At 41.5% G+C, this 20331-nt stretch overlaps 1 protein-coding gene across 1 annotated transcript; it reads right to left on the reverse strand.

The window, feature by feature from the left end:
• Positions 1-5759: 5759 nt before the first annotated feature.
• Positions 5760-15422, reverse strand: LOC111844668 (protein NLRC3-like). The gene is made up of 9 exons (XM_072708124.1): positions 15072-15422; positions 14265-14378; positions 12565-12625; positions 11834-12062; positions 9994-11696; positions 8861-9027; positions 8548-8721; positions 8391-8437; positions 5760-6629 (listed from the first exon to the last, which is right to left on the reverse strand). The coding sequence occupies exons 1-9, from the start codon at positions 15131-15133 to the stop codon at positions 6097-6099; spliced, it is 3090 nt and encodes a 1029-aa protein (XP_072564225.1). The 5' UTR covers positions 15134-15422; the 3' UTR covers positions 5760-6096.
• Between the last annotated feature and the right edge of the window lie 4909 nt (positions 15423-20331).

Consider the following 20331-nt stretch of genomic DNA (forward strand, 5'->3'; position numbering starts at 1 on the left):
CCCTTGAGGGAACAGCCCATACAGATTGGTACTTTTTCTTCTGACAGTGCAGGTGTAGTTTCCAGCCAGTCACATGCTGACTTACAGCAGGTCCTTACATGCCTCACTGGCTCTCACTGGCCATAGTCAAGGAGGGAAGCAGCTTTACATTTCTGAGGACAAACAGAAGAAGGAAAACAACAAATCTGTGCAGAGACGTGAACGTGAGTGTGTAGCTGCTGTAAGGGACTCGTTCACTGTGAACAAATCGGTCACAAACTTTACACCATAAATGGAAAATACCTGTATCAATAATTAATGATGGATTGATGACTTTGTAATGTGGGCATGTGTGGGGTGTGTGTGGTGGGGGGGAGGGGGGGTGCCAAATGATAACTGACGATCACTTAAACAACAACAACAACAACAACAAATTTATTTTTGTATAGCGCATTATCACAACATTACATTGTCCCAAAGCGCTTTATAGCATCCCCACCCAAAGCCCCCAGTGAGTAAGCCATAGGCGACAGTGGCAAGGAAAAACTCCCTAGAAGGAAGAAACCTTGGGAGGGACCAGACTCAAAGGGGGAGCCCATCCTCCAGGGGCCAGCAGGGAGAGTCAAATACAGTTAAATCTGAAACACAAACGGGGAGCAGGGGGGAGATGACAAGCCGGTGCCACCGCTCCCTCCAATCGCCAGGCAGCCAGAAGGCAGCCAGCGGGTTATACAAGGAAGATGACACAGGCAGAACGGCGAGCTGGATGCACGGACGTCATTGGTAGTGGCGACGTCACATGTTGCAGGGTGTGCTGGACATCTTGATAGATTGAGGTCTCCAGGCAGCACCCCCCAGGAGAAGTGGGAGAAATAAATGCAATTAGTCAAAGTAAGGGAGACTATAGGCAGTGCTAAAAGGTAGTTCAGTGCAATGCTCCGGCAGATATGGCTATGGCAGCATAAGTAGGAGGGAGAGGCAGGTGGGAATGCAGGCATGGGGAGTCCCTGAAATGTCAGCACTCTAATCCCACAAGCAATTTCGAAGCTAGAGTGACAATGTCACGCTACGGTACGAAGGCGAGCAGGGAAGCAGGGAAACGGAGCCGTAACTCAGGACAAACAGGGTTTATTTGGAGACAGGCAGGTGAACGGAGGTAGATCAGCACACGTAACATCACATAACAATGACAAATCTGGGGAAAACTGACTGAGACTAGGACTAAATACACGAGACTAGGCAAACGTAACAGGCAACAGGTGAGAACAATCAAGGTTCGACAGGAGGTAATGAGGGGGCGTGGCACACACGAGGAGCGTTCGGAGCTGAACATGACAGACAGCACTGTCAATTCAGTTTATCCAAAGCCAATGGCACCGATCCCCACCCAGCTCTACACCTCACACTATAGGTTTACCTGGGAGTGAGAAGCTAGCTAGAGCTAGAACTAGTGTCCCTATAAGCTAAATTAAATAGGTGTGTTTTTAATCTAGACTTGAATATTGAGAGTGAGCCTGAAACCCGCACATCCGGTGGAAGACCGTTCCACAGCTGAGGAGCTCTATAGGAGAAAGCTCTGCAGCCTGCCGAAGTTCTTTCTACACTAGGTACTAACAGGTATCCCACACCTTGAGATCGAAGCAAGCGTGGGGGATTGTATGTGGTCAGCAGATCACTAAGGTATTCTGGTGCAAGGCCATTCAGTGCTTTATAGGTTAACAGCAGTATTTTATAGTCAATCTGAAACTTAACTGGTAACCAATGAAGGGAGGATAAGACTGGTGTGATGTGATCAAATTTTTTAGTGTTAGTGAGAACTCTGGCTGCTGCATTTTGTACCAGCTGAAGTTTATTTAAGGAACCAGATGGGCAACCAGAAAGGAGGGCATTACAGTAGTAAACACCCCCATCCTAAGCAGGGAAATTTACCAGCCAGCAGAATTTATCGAGGGGACCTTCCCCCGCCCCCGACCGGCAATTTAGTGGTCTGATGCCCACCCAAGGGATCCCTCAACTTGGTACGCAACGCACCCCCCCCCCCCTTTCCATCCTGCCTTACAAACCACAGACTCACTCAACACCCTGAAGAAAGTTCCCTTTTAAGTTTGGCCTGTATACAGTCATTGACAAAAGTCTTGTCACATAAGGACATAGTAACTTAAAAAAGGCATATAACTTTATTTCTAATCAATCAATTGTTACATTGAATGGATCAATTTAATGCCAAGGGCTTTCACATTAATAACTGGGTACAAAATGAAACAGTCAAAAAGTGTCCTGATGTTCACAGCTTGTTAAAGTCCATAACACCTGTTTTTGCAAGGACAAAAGTCTTGTCATGTCTTTTAATTATTCAACCAATCACAAATTTGAGGTTCACCTGTGACAAATATTGTAATGAACATAATCCCAGGTGTGTATAAAAAGAACCCCAGCACACCAGACCTTCACTTGAAGTGCAACCTAACTTCTGACAACATGCCAATGATTCAACCACAGACCAAGTCTGCTGCTGAGGTGGCAGACATCGTTAATGTATCCAAACGTCAAGTGGAGAGGATTAAAAAAAGATATGAAGAAACTGGTGATGTTCATGACAAGCCCAGGTCAGGCAGACCCCGTAAGACAACTCTTTGAGAGGACCGTTTGTTGCTTCGAAAGTCCAGGGCCAACCCTTTTTCAACTGCAGCAGAGCTACATCAGAACTGGTCACCAGAAACCGCTGTGTCTACAAGAACAGTTTCTCGAATTCTCGCACGCAGTGGTCTCCATGGCCAAATTAGTGCTCAGAAACCAGCATTAACAAGAACACAACAAAAAAGCATGTTGAATTTGCCAAGGCCCACAGCTTGCAGCAAGGATGGACAGAGGCAAAGTGGCAGAAGGTTGATTTTTCTGACGAATCATCCATTGAACTACATACCAAATGCCGCAAATACTGCAGGAGACCTGTTGGAACCCGCATGAACTCAAAATTCACCCAGAAAACAGTCAAGTTTGGTGGAGGAAAAATCATGGTTTGGGGTTACATCCATGGGGGTGTTCGAGAGATCTGCAGAGTGGATGGCAACATCAACAGCCTGAAGTATCAAGATATTCTTGCTGCCCATTACATTCCAAAACATAAAAGAGGGCAAATTCTGCAGAAGGATGGCGCTCCTTCTCATACTTCAGCCTCCACATTGAAGTTCCTGAAACTGAAGAGGATCAAGGTGCTCCAGGATTGGCCAGCCCAGTCACCAGACATGAACATTATTGAGCATGTCTGGGGTAAGATGAAGGAGGAGGCTTGGAAGACGAAACCAAAGAATCTAGACGAACCCTGGGAGTCCTGCAAAACTGCTTTCTTTGCCATTCCTGATGACTTCATCAACAAGTTATTTCAGTCATTGCCAAGACGTATGGATGTGGTCCTCCAAGCTCATGGGAGTCATACACATTATTAATTTTTTTTTCCAAGGCACCATGACTTTATGTTCTGATGTTATTGTAGCATGTTTGTGTATTCTAAATGAAGTATATGTATAATTTCTACATTATTTTTGCATATGACAAGACTTTTGTCCAGGCAAAAGTTGACCTTTCTGTCCTAATTACATGACAAAACTCAATGAATGATGCAAAACTTTATTTTGGTATAATAAGCATAATCTAGAGGGCTTTGCCTTTTCTTATAAGCCATTTCTGATTCCAACTGATTAACTACAGGTCAAGTTATTATTTGTTGTTCCTACAACTTGGTTAAGCGACAAGACTTTTGTCAGGCACTGTATACCCTGTATATGTGTTTACTTATTGTTGCTAGTCTCAGTATCCATATAGGTTATGTTTGTTTGTGTCCTTAGACAGTCTTAGTGTTTTGTCTGCCACCCTTATAACCGTGTTTCACAGAGTATCACCTATTTTACCTTCTCACTTGAACCATTATATAAATATGGATAAATATATATGTATAGCTACCCCTGCATACATGCTCTCATGGTTTCCCAGAGGAATCGTGAAAGTTAAATAATGTAACCAGGTATCTCAGTGGGTCTCCTAACTATCAGAGGTTTTTTCAGTCTTTGCATAACAACCAACCCTTTTTACATTCCTCTGTTGGCCTTTATCTGATCTTTGTCATCTGACCTTTTTGACTCACGGGGATTCCGCAATTGAGTTTGAAGTAATCAACCATTCAGCATAACAATTAGTTGATAATCATCATTAAATAATAATTTATTAAAACGTAATAAATTTCCCTACACATTGGTGGACATTAAAATTTACTTGACCTAATTTTTCCTACACCAGAGAATTTACAGTGAGTGAGTGTGAGTGTTGATGATATTTCTATCATACGACAGACATGAAAATGGAAGAATACAAACATTACAGGGGGTGAAGAACAAGGGTCATTTTCACGCGTGGGGCCCCCCAGCCTGCCGCTGCCTGAGGAGCTGGGGGTCGTCGCCCCGCCCTGCAACCTGCTGCCCAGGATGGCAATCCTCTCCTGCATCCTTGTATCTCCACCTTGCGATGCTCAGGGAGAATCATCCCCCATTTTCCCTCCTTTTTCTGAGCCAGGGGAGTTTGTTCTTTGATATCTCCTAAATGGCGGCGTCCTCACTCTGCTCAAAGTGCTCCATGCGGATTGGACTCTTATCCAAACAAGACTGTGGCCATTTTGAACACACTTCCACCAAACGAGATTCACATTCCAAAAACAGTCAAGCAAAGTGAAATAAAGTGGCCTAAAAATTGTCTGACCACACTCACCCCTTCTGACATTTACCCCCCCCAAAGTGAAATCTGCCCCCACTCTCAGACTAGACACAGCCCCTCCCTAAACTTAAAGACCAGAATAAACATATTCACAATTCAATATTAATATCAAAATTAATCAAGCCTATATTATCAAATACTTTGAAATAAATTATTGAAAACCATTTAAATGTTTACTTATTATTTCTTTGAGGATGACAAGAAATATCTTTGCAGGGTCAGTGAAAAGTTTGGAAACAAAACAAATTATTATTTAGATGCTTATTGTAGCAGTGATGTAACTGACATCATTTTGCAAGAGGCCAATAGCTCATCACCAGAGGAAGAAGAGGGACGTCAGAGTAAGAATCCACCTTTCCATTGCGTTCAGGGGTATATCTGTATTGCTGCAATGCCACTGTGAGTGTTTTGTGGGATACATTGCATCTGATAATCGTATTCCTAAATTATTAACTGAGGGACCGCAGCGTCTCGCGTGCTGCAACCGACGGGAAACTCGCAGTTACCTCAGGAAGGCAGTAGGGGGCGGACGTGAGGTTCAGCCGTCTGAAGTTAAACCGTATATTTAATGACAAATTAAAATGTTTTACGCTTTGTTTTTAATTACTTGTGTAATTATTTACTTACGTAGTAAGGACTTACTTCGGCTTTTAATGAGTCTTTTCCCAAGTTTTAACGTGGTGAGAGAGAGACGCGGTTTGCTAATTAGCTTGTAGATTGTCAGGTGTAGCAGTTCACAGGTTTAGTTAAGAATTTTTTATTGTTGCTTGTTGTATTTTGATAATTTAATCTAATGTATGTTACTGATGTGATTTATGACTTTTGTTTTTAACTCTGTTTTTGCTTTCGCTGTTCTCCCGTCTCCTTTTACATGGTTATTATACAGTAGGCTATATGCTGATTTAATCTAATGCTGTTAGTAATGTTCAATTACAGTAAAGTGAATTTATTTAATTGTATTATATGATTTATGTTACCCAGTTACCTCACGCTTTGACCAGAGCTGAACCAAGACATTAATAGGATACAATATGAAGCCTTTATTGTCAGTGTACAGGCAGCAAATACAATATACAGACAGAAATATATAAAATGTACATATACAGGGGAGGGGAAAAGCCCCCCCACTCAACATGATTACATTTCATTACATTTTAATCAGACAGAATCATTTTGCCTGTTTGTTCAGTTTGCTGAACCCAGTCACTTATTTTGTCTGACATACGTCACACTTCAGACAGAGTAAAAAGGGTTAAACTGGTTAAAAAGCAGAGATTTTACCTTTTTGCCATGGAGAAGCAGCGATCACATGTCGACACTCTGATAAAAATGATTCCTCCAGCACACAGTGAGCTATCCCAGCATGCACAGGGACACGGAGGAGTAATAATAAACATAAAACCCTGGACAGAGGGGTTCAGTGAATGAGGAGGTGAAGCTGTACAGGAGGGTCAGTCCATCAGAGGAGACTCTGTAGAAGGACAGAGTACCAGCCGCCCAGTCCAGATACACTCCTACTCTGCGGGAGCCTGAGGGCTTTATGGGTATGACAGTCAGTTTATTATTGTGATAGACAAAGTAACTGTCAGGAGAGCAGAACAGACTCCATGACTTGTCATTGTATCCAAGCCCACAGTCATCACTGAGTCCTTTCCTCCTGATTCCTTTATAAGTCACTGCTATCCGGGCTTCATATCCACTCCACTCAGCCTCCCAGTAACAGCGACCAGACAGACTCTCTCTGCACAGAACTTGCTCCAACCAGTCAAATCTCTCTGGATGATCAGGATATGGCTGCTCTGCCCCACATGTCACCTTCCTGTTCCCCTCTGACAGAGACAGGCGGCTGTTTGCTGTGTTGGGGTCCAGCGTCAGCTGGCAGGAGTCTGTAGGCAAGAGGAAGAGCGATTAATCCCATCACGAAGCCCAGCATCTCCATCATTATCACTGTCACACCTCACACACTCACTAACACAGAACTCGCTCCAATACACACATTTTATTCCCAATATACTCATGTAGCCGCCCGAGTCTGCGGCGCTCCGGCTGCCCCCTGCGCTGTGAGACACGCCGCGCTGAGAGACCCGCTGGGGACCGAACTGCACTTTAGCCTGCGCTCTATTATTCTGTACGATACACAAAATATAAAAACGAAGCAGGAATTCAAGTATGTGAAATACCTCAGGAAATGTCGGACGCCCACGCGATGCCGGCGGGAAGACGGGGCGAAATGCTGCGCGTGCTAAATTAATAGCCTTAATTACAGGTAAATAAAATTACAAACAGCATTAATCAAACGTGTTAAACCTGAAATTGTACCACAAAGAGTACCACTAGAAGTTAATTTGTCTTTACTTCAAAATAAGAACTTCCTTCAAACCACTTCGGACACATACCGCCCTCCAGCAGCGTTCAGCGCCGACTAGTGATGTGTCTGTCGCGAACGACCCGCTCAAAAGATCCGGATCCTGACCAAGAGACATTTTTATAAAACAAAACATCTCCGCGGCTCAGCCCTACATGCTGCTCTTGCTGTGACTGAAGTTTGTGTTAATGGCGTGTGAGCCGCGTGACCAATCACGTGATGAGTCAGACAAGGGGGGGGGGATGGGGGTGCGCGTGCTGACGGTGTACAGGTACAGACTACAGAGCCGGAGGGAGGAAAAGGAGGAGAGAAAGAGGGAGTGTGGTGCGCGAATAATAGGCAAGATGAGTGATACTTGGAAAAGAAACGGCATTTGGATGCATTTTAATAGCTATGATAACTCAAAGGCACAATGCACAGTTTGCAAGATGAAACTGTCATTTCGATCAGGATCCACAAACAACCTTCACAGACACTTAGGAACTGCGCATCCAACAGTTCAGATGGAAGGAAAAAGACAGGCTAGCGTGCTGCTACTGCCAGAAGCCGGATCAGCCCGTCTAAGCTGAGGCACTTAGCCTTTCTATCCCAAAGGAAATGTTAAAATGTTACACTGTTAGAAAGGTGATAGAAAGTTGTTAAAGTAGATAGATACTAAAACTGTTGAATACTGGTGTTTTGCACGTTGTAATTTCTTTATAATTTCTTTATTGTTATTCGTTATTTATGTTATTTGACTGTTAATGGTTTCAAAGACAAAAACAGATTTTCCACAATATAATGTTCAATACACGTGTAGTAGTGTTTGAGGTTTTTACATTTCATCTTTTTATACCAAACATGATGGTATTGAGAAAATCATAAGGTTTAGTACACATATATCAATCATGCGTCATAACAGCGCTGAATCTGGCTGAGGCAGAAGTAATAAAATGAAGAGCCGTTTGGGAGCCGGAAGAGCCGGCTCTTCTTGGTGAGCTGAGCCAAATGATCCGACTCACTAAAAAGAGCCGAATTTCCCATCACTAGCGCAGACTGAGGAGACATTCAGTGTCACAGCCAGTTTGGGGAGATTACGGGTGCTGTCTTAGGACAATACTAACAAATCTCAAAACAGTACTACTACAGAAGATCCCAGACTCCCATTGTTAATTAAGAAAATAGTCATTTTTAAACCAAAAAAAGAAAAGAAGAAAAAAAAAACACATCACAATAATTATGTGAATGGTATCATAAAGTAGAATTAATGGAATTAAGCATAAAAACATGCATACAAACTTACATTTCTGGAACCCTGGTCTGGTCCTGCACTCTTCACTGTGGTCCACACTATAGCAGAAGCAGAATGACATAGTACTGCTGTATCCATTTATTTAATTGTTGTACTTTCTTCACATACATGAGTCTATAGGAGGAGCAGACACACATTCTATACTCACTTCAGTTTCTCCAGTTTACAGCTGGGATCCTCCAGTAGAACAGAGAGCAGCTTCACTCCTGAGTCTCCTGGGTGATTGTAGCTCAGGTCCAGCTCTCTCAGGTGAGAGGGGTTTGACCTCAGAGCTGAAGCCAGGGAAGAACAGCCTTCTTCTGTGACTCTACAGAATGGCAGCCTGCAGAGAGACAGACAATATCTGTCCAATAAATAAAAACACCTCACCACTATGAGTATTACTTTTAAGTAAATGTGACGGCTTCAATAAAGATTTCAGTAATTACAGATTACAGTGTGGAATACCCAGTAATACTGACCTCAGTATCTCCAGTGTACAGTGTGAATCCCCCAGTCCAGCAGAGAACAGCTTCACCCCTGAATCCTGCAGGTCATTGTCACTCAGATCCAGCTCTCTCAGCTGAGAGGAGTTTGATCTGAGAGCTGAAGCCAACACTTCACAGCATGTCTCTGTGAGTCTACAGCTGTCCAGCCTGGAAAAGGAAACGTGTTAAGATATAAATACATACATGACACACACAGGTATATCAAATAAAAAATCAAAATAAACATTTTTAAATACAATAAGACATGCAGCATATAGCTGAAATATCAGTTATTTTGTTGTTTCCTTGTCCTAGTCAGAAACACAAATAGTTTTTACTTGACACTCCCCAGCCGAGACGAACCTGCTTTTTAATGACCTTACAGGGTGAGTTACCCTGAGACTCTGTAATATATGCATAAGTATTTTTATAAAGCTCTGAGCAGCGCTGGGGCTCAGTGATCAGCACTACAGCCGACCCAGGGGTTCTAGGGTTTTGGGTTCAGTTCCTGCCTCAGATATGTGTAAGTGTACATGTTTATGTGGGATTTGAATGTCAAGAAGAGCTTAAGTTTTTTTAATTATGTATTTTTATATGACTTTTGAATTGCTGACATCATGACTGAAATCCTTATTTTCTGTTTGCTGTATCTGAGAACCTGTAAAATTTCCAAAACACTAATCACACAATTACCAATCCTGTCAGATAGGGATGACATAGTGAAACTTTATTCGTCCCCCTGGTAAAATACTGCTGTTGCCTCTCTGATCTTGCTCTCTCTGACACACACATACAGGTCAGAGCTCAGGGTTGGCCAGCATCCAGCCCCCTGAAGCTGGGGGGTAAGGACCTTGCTCAAGGGTCCAAAACCAGCATCACTCTGCCAGCCAGATATTTAAACCGGTGACCTTCTGACCACAGACACAGAGTCCAAACCCACTGAACCACACGCCACAGCAAGAATGTTAAAAAATATACAAATCCTGCAGTATCCAGAATGAAAAACAATTTCTGAGTGTCCATATAAATACACCCTAATTGTTCTGATAAGATATAAAAGCAGTATCATGAATAACATCTTTAGCAACAGACAGATGTAAGATCACTTACAGAGCTGTCCTAGATTTCTTGATCACAGGCAGCAGCCTCTGAAGACCCTCATCTGATCTGATGTATTTCTTCAGATCAAACACATCCAGCTCCTTATCTGACATCAGTAACACAAAGGCCAGAGCTGACCACTGTGCAGGTGAGAGGTCTGCTGCTGAAAGGCTTCCTGAATTCAGGTATCTTTGTACTTCCTCTATTAGAGAATTGTCACCCAGTTCATTCAGACAGTGGAACAGGTTGATGGTCCTTTCTGCAGATAAATTCTCCTGTATTTTCTCCTTGATGTACTGGGCCGTTTCCTTAATGTTATGTGAGCTGGGTCTTGTCTCTCCCAGTAGTTTCTGTAACAGAGTTTTACTGGAGTCTGTTGAGAGGCCAAGGAGGAAGCGGAGGTAGAGGTCCAAGTGTCCATTCTTGCTCTTTAATGTCTGATCCACTGCAGTCTTCAGCAGATCAGCTGATGAGTTTGACAGAAACACATATAAAGCAGCGAGATACTCCTGGATGCTCAGATGCACAAGGCAGTACACCTTCTCCTGATACAATCCATATTCCTCCTTAAAGACTTCTGTGCACACTCCAGAGTAAACTGAAGCTTCAGTGACATCAATGTTATTCTCTATCAGATCTTGCTCATAAAATATGAGATTGCCTGTATCAAGGTTGTCAAAAGCCAGTTTACCAAGTTTCAAAAGGAATTCCTTGCTGAATTCCTTAAGCTTGGTTTCATAGTTTTTCTTATACTTGTCATTTTTTAAACTCGCCTGAAATATCAGGAAGTGCGTGTACATTTCAGTCAGAGTCCTTGGAATTTCTCCCTTGTCAGTCTCACTAAGAAACGTTTCAAGGACAGTGGCTGAAATGCAGCAGAACACAGGTATGTGGCACATGATGAAGAGGCTCCTTGATGATTTCACATGTGTGATAATCCTGCTGGCCAGGCTCTGATCACTAAATCTCTTCCTGAAATACTCCTCCTTCTGGGCATCACTGAACCCTCGTATCTCTGTCACCTGGTGGACACATTCAGGAGGTATCTGATTGGCTGCTGCTGGCCGGGAGGTTATCCAGAGGAGAGCGGATGGAAGCAGATTCCCCTTAATGAGGTTAGTCAACAGCAAATCCAGTGATGTTTTCTTTGTTAAATCAAACCAGCTCTCATTGTTCTGAAAATCTAGAGGAAGGCGACATTCATCCAGACCATCAAAGATCAACAAAACTTTATACCTACACAGCTCAAAGGATTCAAGCGATTTCAGTTCTGGGACAAAGTGGTGAAGCAGATCAATCAGACTGTATTCATCCTTAATCAAATTCAGGTCCCGGAAAGGAAGAGCAAATATGAAGTGAATGTCCTGGTTTGCTTTTCCTTCTGCCCAGTCAAGAATAACTTTCTGCACAGAGACTGTTTTCCCGATACCTGCGACCCCTTTTGTGAGCACAGTTCTGATAGGTGTCACACGCCCATGTAAGGGTTTAAATATATCATTGCACTTGACTGTAGTATCTTCTGTTACCCTTTTCTTGGATGCTGTTTCAATCTGTCTCACTTCATGTTCATCATTGACTCCTCCAGCTCCCCCTTCAGTTATGTAGAGTTCTGTGTAAATCTCTTTGAGAAGTGTTGGCTGTCCTTCCTTAGCTTTCCCTTCAAATACACACTCAAATTTCTTCTTCAGATTACATTTGATTATGTGCTGACACTGTGACAGAAGATGCCCTGAAATAAAATGAGTACTTTTCAAAAAACATTTTTTACTCATTTAGGCCAAATTAAATCAAATTAAATAAATGATAAACTGGTATGTAAAGACATTTTTTCATAAAAATACACACTGAATGAGGTACAGCTCTTACTCTTCTCCAGCATGTCAGCGAGATCATTTTGCTCCATGGTCCTCAGGATGTACAGTGTGATCTTCAGAGCTCCCTCTCTACCACAGGTCTTCTGCATCTGACCATCACTGTCCAGGTCATTGTCCTCCTCCAGCTGAGGCTCAGAGCATTCTGGGTCATTCTGATCCAGGTACCTTTTGAATTTCATCAGCTCATCCTTCAGAAACTTTTGAGCTTTTTTCTCCAATAACTGAAATGAACAGTTACAGTTTAATTATTATCACTCCAGGCACCGTATCTTTTTATAACTTCATTTGTGAATTATGCTGCGTTACATTTCAACTTGTAACTTGGAAATTCGGAGTTCCTAGTGGGAAATATCAACTGAAGTCGGAATTTAATGTACTCTGAGCTAAATATAAGTGAATGAAGATGAAGGCCATTTAAACTGGGGCACATTAAATACAAGGAGTTATCTGGCTAAGCAAGAAACCCTGCTGTTTGAAACAGGTCCCTATTCAAGCGATTTCAGGTCCCTGGTTTTGCTAAATGTCTTTCCGACTTGCTGTACTGGAACGAGGTTAACTTGGGTGTGACGTCATTCCCAGCTCCAACCTCCGAGGTAAATGGAACGCAGGATTAGTTGTAAATATCTCTTTCACAGGACGAACTACTTATTGTATACGTGTATCTGTAGAAGATATATGTCAATTTATGTAAAATTTAAGAAAATATACTTAATAAATGCAAACCTTGAAGATGGATGATAAGTCTGCTTTATGTGGATGTGAATTACATCTATTCACTCGGTCCCTGTGAATAAAACACAAATATCCAACCATTATATTTTTATTTAAATAGATGTAACTGCGGGGGTGGCATGGTGGTGCAGTGGTTAGCACTGTTGCCTCGCACATCTGGGATCTGGGTTGGAGTCTCCGCCTGGGTCGCATGTGTGTGGAGTTTGCATGTTCTCCCCATATCGTCGTGGGGTTTCCTCCAGGTACTCCGGTTTCCCCCCACAGTCCAAAGACATGCTGAGGCTAATTGGCATTGCTAAATTACCCTTAGGTGTGCATGTGTGGGTGACTGGTGTGTGAGTGTGCCCTGTGATGGGCTGGCCCCCCGTCCAGTGTTGTTCCCTGCCTCGTGCCCATTGCTTCTGGGATGGACTCCGGACCGATGGATGGATAGATGTAACTGCCATCCACATTCTGAGCTTATTTCATTAGGGTGGCTTCCTGACATCAGCTTGCTTATGACAGTATAAGAGAAGCAGTGGCAGCACAGAGAGGTAGCAGCCAGGAGAGACTGTTTGGCATGTAGCTCCCAGTCACTCAATGACATTCAGGGGTTACTTCTTGTAAACTGTTTAACATGATTTCAAACAGATTTCAACTTAATTACCATAACTACCCAGGGGGTAGAATTCAAGGGGGGACAACCCTGACTCCTGCAATTTAGGGCCCCCACCTGATCTCGACCTTTTTTTTTTGCTAAGAAAATAAAAACATAGAACAAATATTCTACACAAACTATTTATATAATTATTTTGATTAATCTCTTAGTTCTGTGTTTGTTAATTGTTAGTTAATTCCACCTGTGTGCCTTTGTCCTGTTTCCAGTGTCTGCTGTGATTGGTTGATTGTGTTGAGTACTCACACCTGCCTTTTGTTAGTCCCCATGATCTGTGTATTTTACTGCCTGCCTGTGGTCAGTTCCCTCAGTTGGTCATTGTATCACATGCTGTTGATCCTGTGCTTTGTTCCTGTGTGTATTGGATTCCTGTGTAGTTATTTTCCCCTTAGTTCTGCTCCCTGGGTTGCTGCTCTTTACTAGTGTCCCCTGTGTTTTGTTGTTATGACCTTTTGACCCCTCGTGGTTCCCTTATTTTCTGCTCTGTGTTTTGTTATAAATAAACCCCTGTCATCTTGGAGCCGCACTGTGGATCGTCATCCTTTCCTCACCTGCACCATCCCCCGATCCCATAACAACTAGCTAATTAGTAACAGGCACTGTTCCATTAAACATGTTCAAACTGAAGCCTCAGTCTGAACAAAGCTAAGGAACCCATGAGAATCTATTTATTATCAAAGCAGAAACATCCATCCCAGAAGAAGACAATCTATTGTCCAGTCATGCTTAATCAATATAGAGCAGTAGCTTTTTTCCAGCTGCATGCTGAGAATTGATATTTAAAATGCACTTTTCAATCGACCTTCTAATTCCAGCTCACAAGAAGTCAGTCTTTACAGTAATCCTCATCCTTTTACCTCAGATGTGATTTATACAGAAGACAGACAAAACTTCTATTTAAAATTTCAAAGACAATGGCACTTGCAAAAGTAAAAATATTGAAAGTTGAAGTTTTTTTTCTTGTAGCTTGTTTTTGCCTGTATGTCTTTTGACTGAGAGTCTGAGTGTTTTAAACAATGTTTAAATGCATATTTACCTTTGATCTGTAGGAAAACGTCCCTCTCTGAATACGATTGGTGGGTTCATTGACTGGTCACTGTTCATGGAAACACAGCTGGGTACAGGTGAGCCTGCTCTCTCCATCAGGACACTGTGGACAGTGAGAGGAAAGATCCTCATTATATAAATATAACCCACATACTGTGGACAGGGTCACATTAAATCTTCAGCTGTTTAACCTTCTGCTCTGTCTTCATGTACTTTGTTATGCCATGAAGCTTTTGATGCAAACATGCTTGTTTACATTTAGCTTTAATGTGAAATAAAGTGTCTCACCTAAAATGAAGATCCCAGTATGAAAGGTTTAGTATCATTGTTACAGCCTCCGTTGCTATACTTGCCTGTTGTTGCTTGATATTATATAAATTTAGCCTTAAATGGGGTTCCTCGCAATAAATTTCACCAAGTTACCAAAATTTTTTTGCCAAGCAGCTACTGGACTGAATACTGAATACATGTTATGAATGGTGCGGAGTGCGGAGACGGAAAATATAAACTTTATTTTAGCATATTTAGAAAATCATCTCGCGCCCCAAAGATGTGAAACATTGAAGAATCAACGCTAGGTGGCAGCAGAGGACGGCGTCCAGGGAGTAAAATTAAATTAAATTAAATTTAATAAATTTAATTAAGGATATACATAAATCATCTACTCTACGGACCTGAATCAGTTAAGTCTCGAGGAAGTGAATTAAGACAGATTACTCTCTCTTTCGAGAATGCTGGAACGTTTATTTTTTATGACCGTGTGTAAAGCAGTACAAACACACAGGTTCTGTCTTACCTCTCAGTTCTCTTTGTTTCACACTCCACAGGGGGGATCATTGCAGAAGCAGCTCCCCCCATTTTTGTGCCGATCTAGACCAGATGACTGATGCTGGGGCCTCTATGAACACAAAGCGTAAATAGTAACATACATGCATAATATCTAGTAGCTACTTCATGCAACGGGTGCGGCCGCTATATATAGATGTGTATTTATATATACATACATACATATATATACACACACACATGCATATATATGTCTGAGGTCTCCCATATGGAGCTAAATTAGGGCCAAAAGTTTCGTTAATTTGAAAAAAAAATCTGAAACTGAAAGTTCAAGTTTTGCTGTTGAACTTTAAAAAGTACAACGATGTATTCAAAATAAAAAGACGTGTTTGAAAGTTTTTTTTTTGCTTAAAAATTATTTTGATTTGGCGTAGGGGCGTGGTGTCAGCTGAGAGGGGCGTGGAATGATGAGTGACAGCCTAACGTAGTAACGTAATGGACGGCCTCCGTGCCATCGGCATATATACAGGTAGTACCCGCCTGAAGTAGGGATGGGCGATACCAATTATTTTCTTTCCGATCCGATACCAAGTACTTTTAAGACAAGTATCGTCGATATAGATACCGATACCGATACTCCAATTGAATATTTTTATGTGAGTAATTATTATTGTAGTTTTTTGATAGCCATCATTAATATAAAATAAACTGCAAAAGCCTTGTTTTTTTCTTTTACATTTATTAAAAGATATTGAACATAGATGACACTGTAGGCTATAACAAAAAATGTAACACATCACACAAACCTTTTTCAGTGTTACATAATGTTTCTACATTTCTTCCCATTACAGTGAATGCTGACATTTCCCTCTTCAGTCAGTTTTCCTTTAACTGATAGAAATCTTTTGTTTTTGACAAATAAAAAATAAAAATCTCACAAATAATAAAAAAATAAACAAAACTCTGATAACAGTCAATGGACTGGAATGCACTGAAAATCAAACCAGGGATGTCTTTGAGGCTACAAACACAAATAATTTAAATGTCAAATCAGCTGAACAGGTTGAATCTTACATTTAAGTCACAATCTTAATTTGTGCATACTGATATTTGTGTAATCCATGAAAAAAACATGAAAACTGGTTTATAGGTTTTTGTGAAGGAACAAGAGAATGTTAGCATTTTTCCCCTTTAGCCTATTTCTTCTTTGACTGATCAACTCCCCTGCCTTTGAGAAAATGGAACAGATGATGCAGTGATCCCAAGATATTTTTTTGCTAGTTTGCTGAGATTTGGGAAGGTTTGCTCATGATTTCTCCACCAAGCTAGTGGGTCTCCGTTTCGGGGAACTACTTTTTCCTCAGCATAGCGACGCATTTCAATTATAGAATCACTGGTTCCTGATTGTTGTTGTTGTTGTGCTGATTTAACCTGGAAGTCAAAATCCTCCCATATGCCTCCTTTAGATGTAGCCGATGCAGTACAGTATGTGCGGCCATTGGAGTCACTGATGAGGCACAGCTTGCTGTAGGTGCTGACACAGAGCATAGGACAGATCTTGAGGTACCTTCTAGTGGTGCAGGAGCTAACTCAGATATGGGCAAGGTGACATTCTGCATTTCAGATGAGTCGCTTTTTCACGGCTTCTACATGATCTTTGTCACGAAATGCCAGGTGCTTAAACCTCATGTCAAGAAAAGTGCTGGCAGCGAGGCTGTTTATGGCTTCAACTCCACGGAATCTGCGCTGACATTGATGTGCCAGTTGTGCGGCAAAAGAGCAACCTTGACGCTCACTGGCAGCAGTTGCTCTAAGAAGCAATGATACTAGTGGAATGACTTTTGAGATGGAAACGTGTTTTTCTGCTGATACTTCACGTGTTGCCTCCTCAAAAGGTTTCAAGGCCTCAATGGTCAGATGGATAACAGACTGCTCTTCATTTGTAAAGCACAGCTCACTCTTCCCGAGTAGACAGAGTGCTGTTGTAACTGGATCCATTTGTTCCTGTAGCCTCTCCAACATGTAGAAAGCTGAATTCCACCTGGCTTCAACTGAAATAATGAGTTTATGTTCAGTCACCTTCAGTTGCTTTTGGATCTGTTTAAGCTTCTCTGTGGCTTTTGTGCTGTGGTGGAAAAATGATACAATGGTTCTGCATTTTTCCAGCAGGTGAAAGATCTCAGGTGATACTTTTATTGCATCTTTGATCACCAAGTTTAATGTATGGGCAAAACATGGGTAATGCTTCCACCCAGCCTTGTGCACTGCAGAAACCATATTCGCACCATTGTCTGTGACAGCTGCAAGCACCTTTTGAGTTATGCCCCATTCTTCAGCTATTCTTTTCAGCTCTGCACTAATATTGTCAGCTGTGTGCTGTGCACTGAAATGGCAGGTTTCTAACACAAATTCCTGTTAATAAAATTGTTAATAAAATGACAGGACACAGTTGATATGCCTCTGTGGACCTTGAGGTCCACATATCCGTTGTATCACATTGTTTTCATTTTGTAATGTTGCCATTACTTTGGATTTACAGCTTTCATACATGTTGTTTATTATACCCTCCATTAGCTTTTTCTGGCTAGAGATTTGGTAGCGTGGATCAAGAGTCTTGACAAGTGCAATAAATCCTCTGTCTTCTACCACTGAGATTGGCTGGAGGTCTCTCACAATCATCTCGCCTATGCTTCTTGTGATAGCCAATGCTCTCTGAGAGGCATCTATGAAATATAACATATACACATTATGTTCTTAAAGCTGTGTTTCATGCAGTAAGAATTTGGTAAATCTGTCCCAGGTATTACTTGACAGTTAAACTAATTTAAGTTTTAAATTATATAATTAATATATAAACTACTCAATTAAGAATATCCACAAGACACTAGGTAACAAAAATAGAGAGGCTAAAAAAAGGATAAAATGTTTTAATAAAAATCCTAGTTTAAACTAAAATGTCCAGTTTAAATATTTATCAATCACTTCAATCAAATCACTTTTATAGCCTAACAAGTTACTCATATGCAGTTTACTATTCTGCTCCCCATGAAATAAAATATATTCATATGAAATAATCTGCATTGTATAAAGTATATAAATAAATGTTACTTGACTTTTTGTAATCAAATAACTTAATCACCACTTGATACCTGGATAATGTCCACCTCTCTGAAAGGATTCTGCTAAAGAACTCTGCCTCAAACCAGAAGAAGATGGGGGTCGTGTCTCTGTTACCTCCTCTGCTCGCCTCAGGTGTACTTCGTCGTGCTCTTTAGGGTGTTTTACTATTTTAGATGCTTTATCATATTTGTGGTATTGCCACAGTGGCGTACTGTTTTTTGACAAACGTCACATGAAGCTTCATCATTGTTAACTGGAGTAAAATAACTCCAGATTATGCTTCTTTTTCTTTCAGTCATGACCGCGCACTCGCCTCCCTTTTTAAGCCCGCGCTGCGCGTGTTCGCCTTTGACAGAGTGAGCGAGCGCTGCATTGACAAGCGGAGACACAGCGGAAGAAGATGTAGTTCTCATTGCGTTCCTATTTAAATAAATATTTAAACAATATACGGCGTACTACCATTATTAAAATGTCTTAAAATCACTCGTTAAAAAAACAGATAGAATCGATATTTCTATTTGAGAATCGATCTGTTTGATACAATGCCAGTATCGAAAATATCGATACTTTAGGATCGATCCGCACATCCCTAGCCTGAAGTGGCTATCAGTGTTGCCAACTTAGCGACTTTGTCGCCAGATTTAGCGACTTTTCAGACCCTCTTGACGACTTTTTTTCAAAAAAGCGCCTAGCGACTTTTGGACAAACCTTAGCAACTTTCCAAATGTCGCCAGTACTGTCCTGTAAGCGCGAGGTCTTGCTTTCCCGGTACAGCTACTCATCTCCCTGTGTCTGCTCTGATCAGTGAGCGCTAGCTCCGGCTGAAAGGAGCAGCATATTCCCGTGACCGCACGGCACCTGACATAGATGTGAATGAGCTGTGCATGTGCAAACGGTGTTGCCACGGACCAATCACGTACCTGCTTCTCCTTTGCTTGAAATAAAACTATTTAATTTGACCGTTTCTTCTTATTTTTTCTTATTTATTTATTTTTTCTTCTGATGCACTTATATTACTCACTGTTACAGAGCTTAAGTTCATTCCAGTTTCTGAACTCGTCTGAGATCGTTTACTGATACACAACGATAAACTTCATTAAACTTATTAAACTCATATACACATAAAAAACATATATACGTATAATATAAATGTTGTCTGACAGAAAATATGTAACGTAATTGATAATTATATTGGTCACGTGAGGAAGGATTAGGGAAAACACGCAGAATGCAAATACGACGTAATTACGTAATTAATATGTAAATGTACGCATGACGTCATCTAGCGACATTTGGCGACTTTTCGAGCAGACTTTAGCTACTTTCCATTGAAAATAGTTGGCACTGGCTATCCGTGGGGAAGTTGTTGAAGATGGCATCCGATTCACGTGGAGCACCTGTTGGCGCCAGCAAGACATGTTTCCTACCTTTTTAACAAATACTCAACTAATAATTGTGCCCACGTTTTACTCCAGCGGTATACATAAATCGTGCTACGTAGGCTATTTCCCGTACTTTTAATCGCCCCTCTCTTAATATAATAAAATATAAAATAAAACTCAATTTTACCTCAACATATTGGTGACGTGTCAGGATAGGACTATCATGCTAGTTGAGGATGGTGTGTTGTTCAGGTGGTGTCTATTAGAACACCGATTCATAAAGCAGCTTTCCTTTGAAGGCTTTAATAAGCATTCTAGTGTGTGCCTACATTAGTCTGCAGGTAGCAGGGCAGTGCCCACCTCTGCCCAAGTCCAAGCTCAAATGCTGTATCATGCAATGTTAGCCTATAGGTAAATTCAAATAGTTCGTCATTGAACTTGGACTATTAATGACACTGAAAGTAAATGTCTATGCTTATCGTCAAAGACGCACAAGGCTGGTCACACAACAGACACTGTCGAATTACAGTCGACACTCTGGCAAACAGATATTAACGAAGACAATATGAATATACACATTAAAAGGCATAATCGTGAGCTGAACACAGCAAGAAGTGTAAAATTTCAAGAACACTCGGTAATATCATAAAGGTAGTTAATCAAGCTAATGCTATGCTTAATTTCCCGCTATGGCAAATTCCCCACCTACAGACACCCCCTGCCCCGCCGATGACGATGAAATTGCATTTTATATATGGTGGCCACGTT

The sequence above is a fragment of the Paramormyrops kingsleyae genome, unplaced genomic scaffold (genome assembly GCF_048594095.1).
Source record: "Paramormyrops kingsleyae isolate MSU_618 unplaced genomic scaffold, PKINGS_0.4 ups39, whole genome shotgun sequence".
Taxonomy (NCBI): domain Eukaryota; kingdom Metazoa; phylum Chordata; class Actinopteri; order Osteoglossiformes; family Mormyridae; genus Paramormyrops; species Paramormyrops kingsleyae.

Coding starts and splice junctions, on each gene's coding strand:
- LOC111844668 (XM_072708124.1), bottom strand. CDS start 15,133: ATGGGGGGAGCTGCTTCTGCAATGATCCCCCCTGTGGAGTGTGAAACA. Junction 9,028..9,993: donor GGCTGCTGCCTGTGATCAAG/AAATCTAGGACA, acceptor TCCAGGCTGGAC/AGCTGTAGACTCACAGAGAC. Junction 8,722..8,860: donor TGTACACTGGAGATACTGAG/GTCAGTATTACT, acceptor GTCTCTCTGCAG/GCTGCCATTCTGTAGAGTCA.